This window comes from Nomascus leucogenys, chromosome 19 (assembly GCF_006542625.1).
Source record: "Nomascus leucogenys isolate Asia chromosome 19, Asia_NLE_v1, whole genome shotgun sequence".
Taxonomy (NCBI): domain Eukaryota; kingdom Metazoa; phylum Chordata; class Mammalia; order Primates; family Hylobatidae; genus Nomascus; species Nomascus leucogenys.
The window spans coordinates 70,143,452-70,164,170 of NC_044399.1; the positions used below are offsets into that span (position 1 = coordinate 70,143,452).

The window sequence follows — 20,719 nt, forward strand, 5'->3', positions numbered from 1 at the left end:
TCTGTGTATGATATATATTTATATATATAATTGCTCTCATTTTATTTTACTTAATCTTCTTTTTACAGTAGATCTGACACAGGCATTAAATAACTGCAGAGAGAGACCATGGTAGGGCGGGTGCAGGAAAACATGGGGGCCCGAAGGGAAGAAACACAGATCCAGCTAGAGAAAAAGGGAAGGGTCCACCTGTGGGTGGAGTGTGGAGGCTGCAGCAGTAAAAAAAGAAAAAGGAGGTTAGAGAGGATGAGGAAGTGAAGGGATGCTGGAGGACAAAGGGTTAAAATGCCTCTACAGCTACAGAATATTCAGAGCAGGAGGCAGGAGGCCCCTCATTTGACATTCTATGGGCATTATGGGTTTTTTTGTTTTTGATTTTGTTTTTTTTTAAAGGCAAAGGGGTCTGAAGAGATGGAGCCAAGACATTCAGAGGCTAGATTTGGAATTTTCAGGCCGGCATGCGGAGGAAAGGGAAGGAGTTAGTGATTAGTTGATAACTTGCTAAGAGAAGCCAGAGAGAGGATGGTGGGGGCAGATCTGGGCTCAGGGTAAGGAGATGGAATAGTCCCAAAGCCAGCCGATGTTTCCAAGGTGGCCACTGGGGACGGAGCCAGAATGGCCACCCCTCCCCCAGAGCTCCCTGGGAAGTGGAACTTGAAGGATATTCTGGGAAGGCGAATGGGGGAAGGGAGCCATCCGTAAAAACAAAGTGGATATTCAGCCTAGGTCAACCCCGCCCCTCTGGGTAGCAGCTATTTGGGTGATAGAAGGGCCTAGGAGGAAACTGAAGGCCAGGCGCAGTGGCTCACGCCTGTAATCCCAACACTTTGGGAGACTGAGGCAGGTGGATCACCTGAGGTCGGGAGTTCGAGACCAGCATGACCAACAAGGAGAAACCCCCATCTCTACTAAAAAAATGCAAAAAAAAAAAAAAAGAAAAGAAAAAAGGAAATTAGCCGGGCGTGGTGGCGCATGCCTGTAATCCCAGCTACTCGGGAGCCTGAGGCGGGAGAATCGCTTGAACCTGGGATGCGGAGGTTGCGGTGAGCTGAAATTGCGCCATTGCACTCCAGCCTGGGCAACAAGAGTGAAACTCCATCTCAAAAAAAAAAAAAAAAGAAAGAAAGAAAGAAAAACTGCTGAAGTCGGGGGCTGCTAGACGATTTTCAGGAAGGGTCAACACAGGCCTCGCTTCCAGTCCCTCATTTCCCAGCTCACAGAGTCACCAGAGGGTGAGAAGCAGAATGTGCCAGCAAAGAGGGAAAAGGCCACAGAACCACCTTGTCCTCAATTACAAAGGGGTGCATTTCAGAGGAGGGAATAGGGATGGAGAGGAGGAGAAGACCTGCCCAGGAGCCAGATAAGTTCAAAGTCACCAAAATGGCGATTGTGTAGACAGGGAGAAAGTGTGAGAGATCAAGGGACAGTGGCTAGAGCTTAGGAATGCAAGGAGGGAGTGCCACATTCATCTCTGGAAGCAAAGGGGTGAAATGAGATGCATGTGCACGTTTGTGTGTGTGGGGGGGTGTAGGTGGGTGGGTGGGTCAGTGGGCACTTCCTATAACTCTCAGGGGATATGCAGGCAGGAGAGTGGATAGCTCTCACAGCTAAACCAGAACTAGAAAGGCTCCTAACTCCTCTGTGGCCATCTTAGCCCAGCTCCCTCTCTGACTGATCTGAGGTTGGGAGAAGTTGGTGGGAAAGGTGAGTAACAGGGAACCGCAATGGACTTCAGGCTGGGTTGAGAAGTCAAGGAAAACGGTGTGAGGCTCAGACAAGTCATAGCTCTGTTATCAAAAATACCTTTGGGGTGGGTGAGGGAGGGATCAGGCAGGGTCAGGGACATTCCAGGAGCATCCACAGGAGAGAGATGGGGTGGGAGGAAGGGGCCTCAGGTTTTGTTGATGCGGAGTTTGAAGGCCACGCGGCCAGCGAACTTGTCTCGCTCATCGTCTGTGGCGATGTTGGCGGCGTTGATGCGACATTCTACATTCACCTCCACATTGGGGGTCACATTCAGGAACTTCACGGCCACCAGGGGCTGTGTGTAGTTCACCTGGGCCGGAGGAGCAGTGCAGGGTCTAGGCCTGGGGCAATGCGGCCTCCTTCCCTAGCTCACCACCCGCACCCACCATCAGCCTGGGCCTCCCCTGGGACTTACGTGGAACTTTTTGCCATAGTAGGGGAAGTACATGAGGTCGATGTTGCCGTTGGCAGGGAACATGACGAAGTTGCCAAGATTCTCAGCATCTTCATCTCGCTGTGGGGGTGCAGGAAGATAGGGGGTGAGCCAGTTAGGGATGGCAGGCACCCAGGAGCTCACCAGACTTCCATTTGTTCTTTTGTTCTTCCTTCGCCCTCAATTATTCCTGTCTCAAGTCTGCCTCCCTGGAGCTGTGGGTCTGTGTGTGTGTCTGCATGTGCGTGTGTAGATGAGGGGATGGTCTGTCTCTGTCATCATTCTAGGAACTCCTGAAGGCTGCTAATGGCACGAAAGCCTCCTACTCCACTCCTACCCCAAGTTCTTACCCCATCCTCAGGAATCAGTTTCTGGAGCAGAGCCAAGAAAGAACAGATACATGATTAAGGGTTGAATAGGAAGCAAGGAAGGGGATGTGGAGGGAGCAGCAAGTTTCTAGAAAGGACAGACCGGGGGGGAAGGGGGGAACAGGGTCCCAAGGACAACGAAGTGGTGGCAGATGGTGCTAACAGATCAGCAGCTACCAGACACCTAGAAGGAACTGACGGGTGGGGTCCATACGGGAGGGAGAGCAAAAGATACGGACAATCTGGGAATGAAGGAGAAGGTGGAAGCATTAGGGAGAGAAGCCAGAGGCCAGGGCGTTGGTGGAGGAGGGCGTGTGTCTGGCCCCTAGGAGAGCAGGCCTCTGCATCCTAGAGAGAAGCAAGAGGAGTGTGAGGCCCTCGGAGTTCAAGCTACAGTGGAGCCCAAAAGCCCACTCTTACCCCCTTGTTTGTATGGTGATGGGGCCTCTAGGAGCAAAGAAGATAGGGAGAGACAGGTAAATTACACAGAAACCATGAAGGACGCTCAGGTGAGCTGGCGGACAAGGCCCAATGAACTCACCTTCCCAGCACAGGTAACATTCATGCTCTGGTTTGCTCCTGCATAGAAGTTGATGACCTGGAGTGAGGGTGGAAAGTGAAGAGAGTCAGAGGAAGTTGTCAAAGATGGGCATCCAGACCAAGCTAAGCCGGGGACTGTAGTCCTAACTACTAGGGAGGTTGAGGCGGGAGGATAGCTTAATTCCAGGAGTTCAAGGCCAGCCTGGGCAACATAGCGAGACCCTGTCTATCCTGTCTAAAAAAAAAAAAAGGCATCCAGCCTTCTAGCTGCAGAGCTTAGCCTCCAAGGGCCCCACCTCTCTTTTCCTCTCAGCTACACAAACATCCAAGTCTCTCTCATGCCCATTAGCCCCAGTGAAAGGATGCAACTTTCTGCAGGTGGTGTCCCCAGATCCTTCCTCCGTTCACCGTGGGGACCAAGGTCATAGGTACCCGGTTCATCTTGATGAAGACACAAGGCTGCCCAGTGCTGTAACCATAGTGGGTGGGGTCCCCGATGCCGGAGCAGTTGCCTAGCTGGGTCCGGTTGAATTGGCAGGCACGTTTGGGGTAGTTGAGGACTCCATTATCTGGCTGTTCGTAATAGCGCCCAGGGCGGCAGACATCATTCTTTTGGGCTTGGATAGAGTCATTGTAAGCTAAAGAGGTGGGAGGGAGAGAGTCAGGGGCCAGATGTTCCACTTCCAAGGTCCCCAGTCCCCTGCCCGAAGTCTTGAACTGACACATAACCAGGCCCACACTCACGCTCCAAGAACTTGTTGAGCTTCTGAACATGCTGGTCCCAGCTTTCAGTGTCACTGACATTGACAATGACATCAAGGTTCTCAGTCTTGGGGCGAATCATCAAGCCTACAGCCGACAAAGGCAGAAGTTGGGAGTATCTATAAGATGAGGGGCTGCACACAGAGGGAAGAAAATGGACACAGGGAACACCAGGGTGGGGACAGCAGTGAATATCTGAGATCGTCTTCATGGGAGGGTGATCTGTGGTTGTCTGCCACATGACCAAGTCACACAGCTCCCAACTGCAGGAAATGGGAAGGTGGACAGATTTCAAGAAGAACTTCCCAGCACGTGGGGATTGGGTCATCAGAATCAAACTCCTGGAAGGAACTATGAGTTCCTTCTGGAGGTTTGGGGGCACAAGAGCAGTTAGAGTAGCTGGCAGGGGGAGCCTCCACACTCACCCGGTGTGGCCAGTCGGTCCTGGTACTTGGGGGTGTGGTCGGAGACAGTCTGCAGCATCACCCACATGGTGAGGGTGAACATGGCGGTGAGGAACCCATAAAAAACGAGGTAGAAGAGGAGGATAAAGGCTAGGGAGGAGGAAACAGGGTCAGCAGGGCCCAAGGTTCCCACCATAACCTCACCTATCCCCACGCACCCCTCTACCCACTCTGAAGTTCTGCACTGGGACTGATCACAGAGCCACAGGGACGTCTTAGAGCCTTCCTCTGGGAGCAAAATGAGACAAGCTGGAAACAGGCGGTTGTGCCTGGCTTCTAGCCATGACTCCCAGCCCCCTCCTTGTCCTAGGGCACAGTGAGGCCCGACCTTGTGGAGGTCTGTTATTTTGCCTCCAATTCCATTTCCAACTTCTCAACCATGCATAGTCCTGACAAGGCACACATCTGTTACCTCTGCATTTGTACTCATGCTTAAAGCTGTGCTAGCATGGTGACTTTTTAAGCGGGTACTGGCCACCATTCAGAAGCAAAGCCTCATACCACCCCGCAGAGCCTGGACCCTCAGATTTGAATAGCAAAATCGCTCTCCTGGTGCCCTTCAGAAGCCAAACTTTGAACACAGTTCCTGAAATGAAAGACCTAACACTCTAGCCTAGCTACAAATCTCTCAGAGACAGCTTGTTAGAACCTTCAACAGTCACCCCACCCTCAGTTCACACCCAGCACCCTGGGCAGAGGCAGGGAGGAAAGGCAGAATCCCCCACAGCCTTCCCTTAGTGGGATCTCTCCATGGCTCCCCCGCCTGAAGTGAGGGCCCAAGGGCCAGCTGTTCCCACCACCCTGGACTCCCAATCCTTCCATCTCAGAGGACACTTCTTCCATGAAGTCCTCTGGCTCTCCCAAGCATTGCTGGATTCTTCCCATCCCAGGGGCTGGAGTTGGAGTTCCCTGAGGGAATGGATTGCAGGGGACCCACCTCGTGTAGGCCGCTGAATGGGTGGACTGATGCAGACAGTGCCCAGTGTGGAAAGATTGTAAATCGTGTCACACAGTGTCCTCTGTCCCCTGTGTCTCAACGTCCCAGGTTGACTATCCCTCTTGGAAAAATTCCACCCCTCACCTGCACCGGTCACCAGACCCCCCCACCACCGCCACCCCCGGCCACTACAACTCCCTGAGTCCTGCCATGGTCAGTCTGGGGAGGCTCCCTAGTCATCCGACTGTCACAGACACCTGGCTGGCTGATGCACGCAAATCACCACAGTGACCACTCCTCCCTCCACCACCGACATGGGAGCAAAACCAGCAGCCTCGGAAAAACTCATACTATCAGCAGCCCCCCAACCCACAAAGCAGTCCCAGAAGGCTCCCAAGGCCAGGCGGTGGGATACAGACAACTTCCGCCGTGAAGAACCCCCCTAACACACCCCCCCAAGACCCGCCCCCTCATGAACGTTCCCAGGGTCCAGGGGGTGGGCACAAGCTAAAAATAGACGGGGCTGCGGAGCTAGTGAGAGCGGGAGGGAGGGGAGGGGCGCTCTTTGGAGGTGGGGGACGCCCGTGTGGAGCGGACAGGCCCCGAGAGGGAGTGTGAGCGCCGCAGCGCGGACACGCAGGCAGAGCTGGCGACCCCCCGCCCGAGGGGGCTCCGCGGGGGGCGGGAAGGCGGCTGTGACCTACTTTCTCCGCCTCCGCACGGCCAGCCGGGGAGATTAGACTGGCGATTCGGCCCCCTCCCAGCCCAGAGCCCGGCAGGGAGGCTGGACGCCGGGGACCCGGGAGGGGAGCTGGGGCCGCTTCGGCGGGACCCTGCGCCCCCGAGGCGTCGCCCAGCGGCTTCCCCCCGCCCCTTGCGTGCCGGCCCTGCGTACCCCAGCTGGTCCCGGTGCGGCCCATAAACTGATGCGTCCTCGGGTTCCACACGAACTCCTTCCACTCCTCAACCACCTGCCCGCAGCTCTTCTTCTCTTTCTGGATGACCATCTTGGCGGCGCGGGGCGAGTCCGGGCGCCGGGCGGGGGGTTGCGGAGAAGCGGGGGCGCCGCGCGCTGAAGCCCTCTACACACCCAAAAGCGCGGGGAGCGAAGGCGGCGGGGGCAAAGGAGACCCCCCTCAGATATGCAGCTGCTGGAGATTCCGGGGTGCACGGCCACGCGCTGCGGGGTGCAGGCAGCGTGGCGGAAGATGCACCGATCTTAGGCCCCCAACTGCGATGAAAAGGGGTGCTGTCAGAGCAGGGGAGAATAACAAGAGGAAGGGGTATGAATGCAGCTTCACTCCCCCCCAAATCGTCTAGAAACAAAACGAAAAGGGGTGCAAAAACAGACGGCTACAAAAACCGAGCAGAACGCAGGAAAAAAGCGGGGTACAAAAAGGCAGAGAAAGGTGGGGGAGGCGGCCGCCCCGAAATCCAAGATGCAAAGAAGCTGTGGAACGAAGCTGAAGGCTCCCTCCGCCAAGCGGAGACCACTGCACCAGTGGTGGCTCAGCCGCGGGGGTGGGGCGGGGACGCGCAGTTGGGGGACAGCCAGGGATGGGGGGCCCCCCAGGCGGAGGCTCCGCTCCTCAGCAGTGCGGGGCCCGCGGTCGCCGAGCGCGGTCTTTATACTCTGCGGCTCTGGGGGTGCCCGCCCCCTTCCCACCCCCAGAAGCTCCGCCTCCTCGCCACTGGCCCAGGCGACCTCATACATATGTAAATATGGAGAGGTTGGGCCCGCCCCCCTGACTCCTCTTAGGGACCTGGTTGTCTCTCCATTACCCCCACCCCAGGTACTAGACTGGGACAGGGTGGGAGGAAGAGATAGAGGGCGTGTCCGGGCGGAGTAGAGGGAAAGATAACCCCAGAGAAACGCAACGACAGAGAGAGAAGCTGATACATGCTCAAAGGTGGGGGCCCCAGGCAGGGAGTTAGAAAGAGACTAAGATACAGATGCAGCGGAAGAGTCCGGGAGCAGACGGGGCAGAATGTCAGAGGAATAAAGAGCTAGAGATCAAGAAAGAGAGCGAAGAGACCAGCCGGGAGGCTGGCCGAGCCAGGAGGGAAGCTAGGACAGGCCACGCAGAGATGGATAAAGGCCACCCCCAGAGGGACGTTCCCCTGTTGGGAGCCGCTACCAGTTCCCCAGACGCCTCCTTCTCCAATCTCACAGCCCCTGTCCACACCACCTGGCTCTGTCCACGTGCAGAGGCTTCCCCATCTTCCCATCACGTCTCCCTGAAGCCCTCTCAACACCACATTCCCAGTCCCCAGCCCTGCCCTGAGACCCCAGCCCTGCAGCCAGGTCTACTTCGGTTCTCTGCCTCCCCGCACCCCCACCCCCACGTCTGAACTCACCTCCTTAGGTGTCTACTTGGGTCAACAAACATTTATTGAGCACCTCTATAGACTGTGTGCTGTAGCCCTGGGGAGGCCAGAGAGGTGACACTGAAGGCACAGCTCTCATGGGGGCTCACAGTCTAGGGCAGGAGTATACTTGCTCTAAATACCACATGTTAAGAATCATTATCTCAAGCCGGGCACGGTGGCTTATGCCTGTAATCCCAGCACTTTGGGAGGCCGAGGCGGGCAGATAACGAGGTCAGGAGTTCGAGACTAGCCTTGCCCACATGGTGAAACCCCGTCTCTACTTAAAAATGCAAAATTAGGCCGGGCACGGTGGCTCACGCCAGTAATCCCAGCACTTTGGGAGGCCGAGGCGGGTGGATCACGAGGTCAGGAGATCGAGACCATCCTGGCTAATACGGTGAAACCCGGTCCCTACTAAAAATACAACACACCAGCTGGGCGTGGTGGCGGGCGCCTGTAGTCCCAGCTACTTGGGAGGCTGAGGCAGGAGAATGGCGTGAACCCGGGAGGCGGAGCTTGCAGTGAGCTGAGATCGCGTCACTGCACTCCAGCCTGGGCAACAGAGCTTCCGTCTCAATTTAAAAAAAAAAAATTAGCTGGGCGTGGTGGTGGGTGCCTGTAGTCCCAGCTACTCAGTAGGCTGAGGCAGGAGAATTGCTTGAACCCGGGAGGCAGAGCTTGCAGTGAGCTGAGATCGCGCCATTGCACTCCAGCCTGGGCAATAGAGTGAGACTTCGTCTCAAAAAAAAAAAAAAAAAACCATTATCTCAACCAGGCCCGGTGGCTCATGCCTGTAATCCCAGGTCTATGGGAGGCCGAGGCCGGTGGATCACCTGAGCAAAGGAGTTACAGACCAGAGGTCAGGAGTTCAAGACCAGCCTGGCCAACATGGTGAAACTGCATCTCTACTAAAACTACAAAAATTAGCCGGGTGCGGTGGTGGGAGCCTGTAATTCCAGCTACTCAGGAGGCTGAGGCAGGAGAATTGCTTGAACCTGGGAGGTGGAGGTTGCACTGAGCTGAGATTGTGTCATTGCACTCCAGCCTGGACAAGAGCAAAACTCCATCTCAAAAAAATGGTATGTATTGAATGAATGAATGGGAGTTGGGGCTGGCCTCTGAAGGGTAGGTAGTCTTCCAGGACAAAGGAATGAAATGCACAGAGGTGTGAAGTCAGGAGTAAGCACAGTCTACCCCAGGAGTGGATGGCTTGGCTCCAGGAGAGGACTAGTCAGAGACTAGTGGGAAAGGAGGTTGGGGACACAGCCTGGGTGTAGATTGCGGAATATCCTGCAGGTTAGACTGAAGAATCAGGACTCTATCATGAAGGCTAATAAGAAGCCACTGAAGAACTTTCAGCTGAGGAGTGGCCTAATTAAAGCTGTATTTTGAGAAAATTAGTCCCGAGTCTGCTGCAGAATAGACTGAAGCAGGGCCAGCTGCATAATTGTCAGGATCCAGTGCAAAATGGAAATGCAGGGACCCTTGTTCAAAACCTAGGGAAAAAAGTGCCTTTAGAGGCACTCAAATATAAACTTTTTTTTTTTTTTTTTGGAGACAGAGTCTCACTGTGTCACCCAGGCTGGAGTGCAGTGGCATGATCTCTGCTCACTGCAGCCTCTGCCTCCAGGATTCAAGCGATTCCTCCCTCAGTCTCCCGGGTAGCTGGGACTACCACCACACCCGGCTAATTTTTGTATTTTTTTGTAGAGATGGGATTTCACCATGTTGGCCAGGCTAGTTTTGAGCTCCTGACCTCAAATGATCCACCTACCTTGGCCTCCCAAAGTGCTGGGATTACAGGTGTGAACAACCGCACCCGGCCTAAACTATTTTCCTTTCATCCATAGTTCTTTCAGCTTCTTGTGGTTTTTTGTTTTAGAGACAGGGTCTTGCTATGTCACCCAGACTGGAGTGCAGTGATGTGATCTTGGCTCACCGCAACCTCCACTTCCCAGGTTCAAGCAATTCTTCTGTCTCAGCCTCCTGAGTAGCTGGGATTATAGGCACGGGCCACCATGCCCGGCTAATTTTTACATTTTTACTAGAGACAGAGTTTTGCCATGTTGGCCAGGCTCGTGTGGAACTCCTGGACTCCTGGACTCAAGGGATCCACCCACATCAGCCTCCCAAAGTGCTGAAATTACAAGTGTGAGCCACCGTACCCAGCATATCCATGAACAACCTTCCAGTCTCAGCCTCCAGGTAGCTGGGGCTGCAGGCACACTTCACCACGCCTGGCTTTCTCATGGTGTTTTTTTCTTTGCTATTTAATGTTTAAATTTTTTTTTTCTTTTTTTGAGACGGAGTCTCACTCTGTCGCCCAGGCTGGAGTGCAATGGCACGATCTTGGCTCGCTGCAACCTCCACCTCCTGGATTTAAGTGATTCTCCTGCCTCAGCCTCCTGAGTAGCTGGGATTACAGGCGTGCACAACCACGCCTGGCTGATTTTTGTATTTTTAGTAGAGATGGGATTTCACCATGTTGGTCAGTCTGGTCTCGAACTCCTGACCTCATGATCCGCCCACCTCAGCCTCCCAAAATGCTGGGATTACAGGCATGAGCCACCGCACCCAGTCTTTCTTTTTTAGAGATGGGGGGGTCTCTTAAAAGAAAAGATGGGGGTCTCTATGTTGACGAGGCTGGTCTCAAACTCCTGGCCTCAAGCAATCCTGCCATCTTGGCCTTCCAAAGTGCTAGGATTACAGGTGTGAGCCCCGCCTAACATTTTTCTATCTTCAGCTTCCTGATAAGGAAGGAAGGACTGAAAGGAAAAGGAACTATGGGTTGCCTCAGCCTTCCCTTTCCTTCTGTGTCACTGTTGCCAGCATAAGTGGCCAAAACAGGGACATGACTAAAAAAAGATCTGATAAGATATGGTGATCATCCATGCCTCCTACAATGCCATTGCTTCCTTTCCGTGTTCATAGCCAAGTTCTGCTTCCAATGAAGAGTGTGGTCTCTCAGCTGTCAGCACTCCCACTTATTCTTTTTTTTTTTTTTTTTTTTGAGAGAGTCTCTTGCTCTGTCACCTAGGCTGGAGTGCAGTGGCGTGATCATAGCAATCCAATCCTCCCAGCTTAGGCTCCTAAGTAGCTGGGAGTAGAGGTGGCTACTAGTCTCACCTGGCTAAATGCCTGTCTACTAGTCCGCCTGGCTAATTTTTAAAGAAGTTTTTCGTAGAGATGGAGTCTCGCCATATTGCTAAGGCTTGTCTTGAACTCCTGGGCTCAAGGGATCCTCCCGCCTGGGTCTCTCAAAGTGCTGGGATTACAGGCAGGAGCCATTGTTGTTGAGGTTCCTTGCAGAGGGAGCCTTTCCATGTTCACGTCCAATTCAGCAGCTGGCCATGCTCAGCCTCACGTATTCAGTTGTAGACATAACATGCTTACCTTATACTCATCTGGAGTCTGGCTGAACTCCCACACATTGTAGGTTCCCCAGAATCCTGTGCCCATGGTGCATCTGGAACGCTGTGTGAATGGGGCGTAGCTCCTCTGCTCACACGCATGCGCCAATGCTCCACTGGACGTTACTTACAAAGCACAAATTCAAAGATAGAACTATGAAGAATTTCAAGACAGCGATGGCATTCAGCTCCATGAATGTTTGGGGGGGAAAAAAAAAAGCAACAGCAGAGTTTTAAACCAAACAACTATGAGCATGGGCCTCGCGCCACTGTGCAGGTCGCACGTCAGGAGGCTGGCCTTGGGCTGGACGGAATGGGTTTGAGGACGTGGATGGCAGTTTGGATGTGAGGTGTTGAGAACTTGGGCTAAGGATTTAAGGTGACAGTTGAAAGGAGAAGAAAAACCTCTCCAAGGAAAACCGGCAAGATTTGAAGAAAGATTAAAAGAGGTGGAGATAATGATTCTTTTTTTTTTTCTTGAGACAGAATCTGTTGCCCAGGCTGGAGTACGGTGGTGCAACTGTGGCTTACTGCAGCCTTGAACTCCTGTGAGGGAAATGACTGTTCATGTAAGACTCACACACCTGAAAGGAGGTCTGAGGAGAGGTAAGGGAAGAGATTTCCAGGAAGAAGGAAGTGAAAGTGCAAAGGCTGGGCTTCAGTGAGCAAAGACAAGATGAATACAGCAAGAGATTCAAGAGCTAGGCAGGGGCCAAACCATAATGGGTCCTTGTAGACCCTAGAGAATGGTTGGATATTTTTGACCTCATATCCTATCTAGTGGATGTGGTTTGGATTTTAATCCAACCACCATGAAAACAATTCTGTGGTTTCAGGAAGGAGAGTGACATAATCACATTTAATGAAAATTGGCCGGGCCCGGGGGCTCATGCCTATAATACTAGCACTTTGGGAGGGCCAGGCCAGCAGATCATTTGAGGTCAGGAGTTCAAGACTAGACTGGCCAACATGGCGAAACCCGATCTCTACTAAAAATAGAAAAATTATCACTGCTGTAATCCCAGCACTTTGGGAGGCCTAGGCAGGCAGATCACTTGAGGTTAGAAGTTCCAGACCAGCCTGGCCAACATGTGAAACCCTGTCTCTACTAAAAATACAAAACTAGCTGGGCAGCCGGGTACGGTTGCTCACATCTATGATCCCAGCACTTTGGAAGGCCGAGGGGGAGGATCATGTGGTCAGGAGTTCAAGACCAGCCAGACCAACACAGTGAAACCCCATCTCTAGTAAAAATACAAAACATTAGCCAGGCATGGGTGGGCACTTGTAATCCCACCTACTTGGGAGGCTAAGACAGGAGAATCACTTGAACCCAAGAGGCAGAGGTTGCAGTGAGCTGAGATTGCGCCCTTACACTCCAGCCTTGGCAACACTGCGAGACTGTCTCAAAAAGAAAAAAGACCAGGCGCGGTGGCTCATGCCTGTAATCCCAGCACTTTGGGAAGCCGAGGAGGGTGGATCACCTGAGGTCGGGAGTTCGAGACCAGCCTGACCAACATGGAGAAACCCCGTCTCTACTAAAAGTACAAAACTAGCCAGGTGTGGTGGCACATGCCTGTAATCCCAGCTACTAGGGAGGCTGAGGCAGGAGAATCACTTGAACCCGGGAGGCGGAGGTTGCAGTGAGCCGAGATTGTGCCATTGCACTCCAGCCTGGGCAACAAGAGTGAAACTCTGTCTGAAAAAAAAAAAAAAAGGGCTGGGCGCGGTGGCTCACGCCTGTAATCCCAGCACTTTGGGAGGCTGAGGCGGGCAGATCACGAGGTCAGGAGATCGAGACCACGGTGAAACCCCATCACTACTAAAAATACAAAAAATTAGCCGGGCGCAGCGGTGAGCGCCTGTAGTCCCAGCTACTCCGGAGGCTGAGGCAGGAAACCTGGGAGGCAGAGCTTGCAGTGAGCCAAGATTGTGCCACTGCACTCAAGCCTGGGCGACAGAAAGAGACTACGTCTCAAAAAAAAAAAAAAAAAAATTAGGCCGGCCGCAGTGGCTCACACCTGTAATCCCAGCACGTTGGGAGGCTGACGCAGGTGGATCACCTGAGGTCGGGAGTTCAAGACCAGCCTGACCAACGTGGAGAAACCTCCTCTCTACTAAAAATACAAAATTGGCCGGGCGCGGTGGCTCACGCTTGTAATCCCAGCACTTTGGGAGGCCGAGGCGGGCGGATCACAAGGTCAGGAGATCGAGACCACGGTGAAACCCCGTCTCTACTAAAAATACAAAAAATTAGCCGGGCGCGGTGGCGGGCGCCTGTAGTCCCAGCTACTCGGAGAGGCTGAGGCAGGAGAATGGCGTGAACCCGGGAGGCGGAGCTTGCAGTGAGCCGAGATTGCGCCACTGCACTCCAGCCTGGGCGACAGAGCGAGACTCCGTCTCAAAAAAAAATAAATAAATAAATAAAAATAAATAATAAAAATACAAAATTAGCCGGGGTGGTGGCACATGCCTGTAATCCCAGCTACTCAGGAGGCTGAGGCAGGAGAATCACTTGAACCCAGGAGGCGGAGGTTGCGGTGAGCCGAGATCGCACCATCGCACTCCAGCCTGGGTAACAGAGCAAGACTCCGTCTCAAAAAAAAGAAAAGAAAACTCTTGTGTGTGTTTTATCTCTTCAACTAGACTCTAAGCGCTCTAAGCTCTTTGAGAACAAGCCTTTGTCTTAGACTATTTATACTTTCTTCAAACTCAAGAAACCCATAGAGCTACCAAAGATAGCGCCTGGTTGAATTGGGCGTGAACATGGAAAGGCTCCTTCTACAAGGAACCTCAGAAGCGACTTGCTCTTTCCTTCCTCAAGCAAGCAGCACTGACGTGGTCCAGCCTCTATTTGGAAAGATGAGACTTGGTCCCATCCTCAAGACATGAAGCTTAGCAAACATAGCCAGGGGTGGCCTCCGGATTCCCGGCTCAGTCTCTGCCCTTGTACCCCATGTTCACTTGGAAAGAAAGAAATGTCTTCTGCGCACTGCAGGGGGTTTATGGAGTAAGAATGAGATACTTATTACTCCCTTTCCTTGCTGTCTTCTTCTGCAAGTTGGAGAACGGAACGGAGGCGGGGGGAGGGGCTCCAGCATTAAGCGCAACGTTGGTGTTTTGAGAGAAACAAGCTGAGAAAGGCAAGATCCGAAAAATCTCGGGGAAAAGAGCTGTTACAAACCTCTAGTCTTTTGCTGGAGCCCACCTTTCCCACCAGCATCTTCCGAAAGAAACCAGGGCATGAGAGCCTTTACACCCCCTCTCTCATATCTAGACCTTGTCCTGATGTGTCCGGAATAGGTGGGTTTTTGGTCTCACCAACTTCAAGAATGAAGCTTAAAAGGCGGTGTGTGCGCAGTTTGTTCCTTCTGATGTTCGGATGTGTTCGGAGTTTCTTCCTTCTGGTGGGTGCGTGGTCTCGCTGGCTCAGGAGCGACGCTGCAGATCTTCACGGTAAGTGTTACAGCTCTTAAGGCGGCGCGTCTGGTGAGAGTTACAACTCATAAAGGAAGTGTAAACCCAAAGAGTCAGCAGCAACAAGATTTATTTCAAAGAGCAAAAGCACAAAGCTCCCACAGTTTGGAAGGGGACCTGAACAAGTTGCCACTACTGGCTGGGGCAGCCTGTTTTTATTCTTATCTGGCCCCACCCACATCCTGCTGATTGGTCCATTTTACAGAGAGTCAATTGGTCCATTTTACAGAGAGCTGATTGGTCTGTTTTGACAGGGTGCTGATTGGTGCGTTTACAATCCCTGAGCTAAACGCAAAAGTTCTCCACGTCCCCACTAGGTTAGCTAGATACAGGGTGTCAACACAAAGGTTCTCCAAGTCTCCACCAGAGTAGCTAGATACAGAGTGTCGATTGGTGCATTCACAAACCCTGAGCTAGACACAGGGTGCTGATTGGTGTGTTTACAAACTTTGAGCTAGACACAGAGTGCCGATTGGTGTATTTACCATCCCTTAGCTAGACATAAAGGTTCTCCAAGTCCCCACCAGCCTCAGGAGCCTATCTGGCTTCACCCAGTGGATCCCACACCGGGGCTGCAGGTGGAGCTGCCTGCCAGTCCTGCGCCGTGTGCCCGCACTCCTCAGCCCTTGGGACTGGGTGCCGTGGAGCAGGGGGCGGCGCTCGTCGGGGAGGCTCGGGCCGCACAGGAGCCCACGGAGTCGGGGGAGGCTCAGGCATGGTGGGCTGCAGGTCCCAAGCCCTGCCCTGTGGGAAGGCAGCTAAGGCCCAGCGAGAAATTGAGCACAGCAGCTGCTGGCCCTGGTGCTAAGCTCCTCACTGCCCAGGGCCTGCGGGGCCGGCCTGCCGCGCCGAGTGCCACGCCCACCCGGAATCGCGCTGGCCCGCAAGCACCGCGCGCAGCCCCGGTTCCCGCCCGCGCCTCTCCCTCCACACCTCCTCGCAAGCTGAGGGAGCCGGCTCCGGCCTTGGCCAGCCCAGAAAGGGGTTCCCACAGTGCAGCAGCGGGCTGAAGGCTCCTCAAGCGCGGCCAGAGTGGGCTCCAAGGCCGAGGAGGCACCGAGAGCGAGCGAGGGCTGTGAGGCCTGCCAGCACGCTGTCACCTCTCACTGAGGTCTGTACCCGTCGATCTCCTTCCCCTCAGTCCATGCAATTCCAGGGATTTAGCTGTCTGGGTTCCCAACAAAATGGGTGTTTGCAAAGACAAGAACAAGAAAAGAGAAGACTTCTGTAACACGGATATGTGGGGAGAGGAGAATGGAACAGTGCTGTTAATGCAGACAGAGTCTCAGTTTTACAATGATGAAAAGAGTTCTGGAAATGGATGGTGGTGATGGTTGCACAACATCGTGAGTGGAGTTAATGCCACTGAAATGTACACTTAAAAATGGTTAAGATGACAGGAGGCTGAGACGGGAGAATTGCTTGAACCTGGGAGACAGAGGTTGCAGTGAGCCAAGATCGTGCCACTGCAATCCAGCCTGGGCAACAGAGCAAGACTCCATCTCAAAAAAAAAAAAAAAAGGTTAAGATGGTCCAGGCGCGGTAGCTCACACCTGTAATCCCAGCACTTTGGGAGGCCAAGGTGGGAGAATCATTCAAGCCCAGGAGTTCCAGACCAGTGGGACCCCCGTCTATACAAAAAATTTAAAAATTAGGCCGGGTGTGGTGGCTCACACCTGTAATCCCAGCACTTTGGGAGGCCTAGGTGGGTGGATCACTTGAGGTCTGGAGTTCGAGACCAGCCTGGCCAACATGGTGAAACCCCATCTCTGCTAAAAATACAAAAATTAGCTGGGCACAGTGGCTCACGCCTGTAATCACAGCACTTTGGGAGGCCGAGGTGGGCGGATCACCTGAGGTCAGGAGTTGGAGACCAGCCTGGCCAACATGGTGAAATCCCATCTCCACTAAAAATACGAAAATTATCAGGCCTGTAATCCCAGCTACTTGGGAGGCTGAGACAGAAGAATTGCTTGAACCCAGGAGGCAGAGGTTGCGGTGAGCAGTGATCGCACCACTGCACTCCAGCCTGGGCAACAGAGCAAGACTCAGTCTCAAAAAAAAAAAAAAAATTAGCCAGGCATAGTGGTGCATGCCTGTAGTCCCAGCTACTGGGGAGGCTGAGGTGAGAGGATTACTTGAGCCCAGGAACTCAAGACTACAGTGAGCCATGGTTGCACCAATGTACTCCAGCCTGGGCAACAGAATGAGATCCTGTCTCAAAAACAAAAAAAGGGTTCAGATGTTAAATTTTATGTTGTGAATATTTTACCACAATCGAAAGAAGGAAGGAAGGAAAGGAAAGAAAGAAAAAGAAGAGAAGAGGCCAGGAATGGTGGCTCGTGCCTGTAATCCCAGCACTTTGGGAGGCTGAGTGGGGAGGATTCCAAGAGTGGGGCCAAGAGTTTGAGATCAGCCTGAGTAACATAGCAAGACCGCATCTCTACAAAAAATTTAAAAATAAGCTGGGTGCAGTGGCCTGCTCCTGTGGTCCCAGCCATGATTGCACCACTGTACTACAGTTGGTAACACAGCAAGGCTCTGTCTCTAAAAAAAAAAAAATAGAAGAAAAGGAAGAAAGCAAGCCAGATGTGGTGGCTCACACCTGTAATCCCAGCACTTTGGGAGGCCAAGGTGGGTGGATCACTTGAGGCCAGAAGTTTGAGACCAGCCTGGCCAACATGGTAAAACCCCATCTCTACTAAAAATACAAAAAATTAAGGCCGGGCGCGGTGGCTCACGCTTGTAATCCCAGCACTTTGGGAGGCCGAGGCGGGCGGATCACGAGGTCAGGAGATCGAGACCACAGTGAAAGCCCGTCTCTACTAAAAAATACAAAAAAGTAGCCGGGCGTGGTGGCGGGCGCCTGTAGTCCCAGCTACTCGGAGAGGCTGAGGCAGGAGAATGGCGTGAACCCGGGAGGCAGAGCTTGCAGTGAGCCGAGATTGCGCCACTGCACTCCAGCCTGGGCGACAGAGTGAGACTCTGTCTCAAAAAAAAAAAAAAAGAAAAATACAAAAAATTAGTCAGGTGTGGTGGTGCATGTCTGTAATCCCAGCTACTCGGGAAGCTGAGGCAGGAGAATCACTTGAACCCAGGAGCTGGAGATTGCAGTGAGCTGAAATCGCGCCACTGCACTTCAGCCTGGGCAACAGAACCAGATGCTATCTCAAAAAAAAAAAAAAAAAAAAAGGCTGGACATGGTGGCTCACGCCTGTAATCCCAGCACTTTGGGAGACCGAGGCGGGCAGATCACAAGGTCAGAAGATTGAGACCATCCTGGCTAACACAGTGAAACCCCGTCTACTAAAAATACAAAAAATTAGCTGGGCGTGGTGGCGGGCATCTGTAATCCCAGCTACTTGGGAGGCTGAGCCAGGAGAATCTCTTAAACCCGGGAGATAGAAGTTGCAGTGAGCTGAGATCACGCCACTGCATTCCAGCCTGGGCGACACAGCAAGACTCTGTCAAAAAAAAAAAAAAAAAGAAGAAGAAAAATAAGAATAGATAAGAAAATAAAGTTTATTCACTGACGAGATCAAGCTCCAACTCCTCAGCAGGACACACAAGGCCACATAGCCCAAGGAGCCCCCATCTGCCCTTACTCCATCTCAGCCTGCCCATGGTTCATCCACATCACACGCCCTCCCAGATCTTTCATACCCAGCAGGCTCAGACTAATATGTCAGGAACTATGTGTGAGATTAATAAGAACAACATTTCTCATATATATTGAGAAATATATATATATATATCATGTATTGAGCACTTTCTGTATGCCAAACACTATGCTAGACATTAAAATGTCTACATGATTTCATCAAATCTTCACAGCAACCTTCTAAGATAGAGAAACTTCCCATTTTGTAGATGGGGAAACAGAGTAATAGAGGTTTAGTCATTTGTTCAACTTCACACATCTAACAACTCATTTCTTTTGTTTTTTCATTTTTTTGTTTTCTTGTTCCAGAGTCTTACTCTGTTGCCCAGGCTGGGGTGCAGTGGTGTAGTCTCAGCTCACTGCAACTTCCGCCTCCCTGGTTCAAGCGATTCTCCTTCCTCAGTCTCCCCAGTAGCTGGGATTATGGGAGCCTGCCACCACGCCCAGCTAATTTTTTGTATTTTTAGTAGAGATGGGGTTTCATCATGCTGGCCAGGCCGGTCTTAAACTCCTGACTTCAGGTGATCCGTTCACCTTAGCCTCCCAAAGTGCTGGGATTACAGGCATGAGCCACTGCGTCCAGCCATAACTCATTTCTTTGATGGTCCTTAGTAGAACTAGCAACCAGGTTTCTTGGCATCTCAGATACCTCTGCTAAAGCATTTCACATGTCTATCTCTCTCTCAAGACCCTGGTTCTGGCCGGGTCCGGTGGCTCACGCCTGTAATCCTAGCACTTTGGGAGGCTGAGGTGGGTGGATCACCTGAGGTCAGGAGTTTCAGACCAGCCTGGCCAACATGGTGAAACTTTATCTCTACTAAAAATACAAGAATTAGCCAGATATGGTGGTGCATGCCTGTAATCCCAGTTACTCAAAAGGCTGAGGCAGGAGAATCACTTGAACCCAGGAAGCGGAAGTTGCAGTGAGCCAAGATCACGCCATTGCACTCCAGCCTGGGCAATAGAGGGAGACTCTGTCTCAAAAGAAAAAAAGAAAAAGCCTGGGCGCGGTGGCTCACGCCTGTAATCCCAGCACTTTGGGAGGCTGAGACAGGCAGATTACCTGAGGTCAGGAGTTCGAGACCAGCCTGGCCAACATGGCGAAACCCCGTCTCTACTAAAAATAACAAAAATTAGCCAGGTGTGGTGGCACATGCCTGTAGTCTCAGCTACTTGGGAAGCTGAGGCAGGAGAACTGCTTGAGCCTGGGAGACGGAGGTTTCAGTGAGCTGAGATCATGCCACTGCACTCCAGCCTGGCTGAAAGAGCGAGACTCTGTCTCAAAAGAAAAAAAAAAAAAAGGCCAGGCACAGTGGCTCACGCCCGTAATCCCAGCACTTTGGGAGGCCGAAGCAGGTGGATCACGAGGTCAGGAGATGGAGACCATCCTGGCTAACATGGTGAAACCCTGTCTCTACTAAAAAAACAAAAAATTAGCCGGGCATGGTGGCGGATGCCTGTAGTCCCAGCTACTCAGAAGGCTGAGGCAGGAGAATGGCGTGAACCCAGGAGGCAGAGCTTTCGGTGAGCCGAGATCGTGCCACTGCACTCCAGCCTGGGCGAAAAAGCGAGACTCCGTCTCAAGAGAAAAAAATACCCTGGTTCTCCAGGGCCAGTACCAAGTTTTATTCGTCTTGCTTCCTTTTACCTCGTTGCACTGCTGAGAGCAAGATAGGTAGGTCATCAGCAGCTGTACTGGAGCCACCCGCGTAAATTCGGCCAGGGTTCTCGCTCTTGTCGCGTCTGTTCAAACCGGCACGGTCTGATCCGGAAATATGGCCTCAATATGTGCCGCCAGTGTTTCCGTCAGTACGCGAAGGATATCGGTTTCATTAAGTTGGACTAAATGATCTTCCTTCAAAGGATTATCCAAGGCATCTACTCAATGAAAAACCATGATAGTTCTTTGTACATAAAATAACCATTTGAAAAAAAAAGAAGTTTTATTCGTCTTTAGAGTCCCTGTGGTGGGCTACACAGTATTTGACCAATGTATCAGCAGCCAATACATGTTAATTAAATGAAAATTGGGGGGGGTGCAGCAAGAAGCGGGGGAGAGAGAGAGAGAGGCAGTGGGTAGGATGGAGTGAGTGGGTAGATCAGGCCCAGAGGCTTCAGGGTGTGCTGCCAAGCTCTGAAAAGTTTTTGGGGGTGTGGGGAAGGCAGGGGACACTGGGCAGGCATCATAGGTGCCCTTGGCGGGGGCCTGACAAAGTCGATGTCAAAGCGAAGTCAGTCTTAATGAAAGAGTGTAGACAGCTCTGGATGGTAATCAGGAATCCTGGAATCTAGGGCAGGCTGGGGAAAGAGAGGTTGGGGGCACAGTGCCCTGGAGAGGGTGGGGTGGAGGGAGGAGAGAAAAGCCAGCTCCGAGGAGATTCCAGGGACAAAAGGTCAGGATGTTGGCACTCGGAACAACCCCCTTGGTGGGTGCCCAGGTGCATCCGGGCTCTTTAACCCCCCTCCCTGCTGGCTCGCACTCCACAGGCCTCCACAGGATGACTTCTTTTTATTATTCAGGTCTCTGCTCAAATGACTTCCCTGACCATCC

The 20,719-nt window shown here is 52.5% G+C and overlaps 1 protein-coding gene and 1 pseudogene across 2 annotated transcripts; one reads left to right on the forward strand and one right to left on the reverse strand.

Annotated features, from left to right (window-relative positions):
* ATP1B2 (ATPase Na+/K+ transporting subunit beta 2) lies at nt 1-6,880 on the reverse strand. The gene is made up of 7 exons (XM_003274632.3): nt 6,146-6,880; nt 4,275-4,403; nt 3,832-3,936; nt 3,520-3,725; nt 3,089-3,145; nt 2,162-2,260; nt 1-2,056 (listed from the first exon to the last, which is right to left on the reverse strand). The coding sequence occupies exons 1-7, from the start codon at nt 6,255-6,257 to the stop codon at nt 1,892-1,894; spliced, it is 873 nt and encodes a 290-aa protein (XP_003274680.1). The 5' UTR covers nt 6,258-6,880; the 3' UTR covers nt 1-1,891.
* Nucleotides 6,690-20,105, forward strand: LOC115831497 (annotated as a pseudogene). The gene is made up of 2 exons (XR_004026987.1): nt 6,690-6,771; nt 19,848-20,105. The product of XR_004026987.1 is annotated as a 40S ribosomal protein S29 pseudogene (transcript).
* The last annotated feature ends 614 nt before the right edge of the window (nt 20,106-20,719 follow it).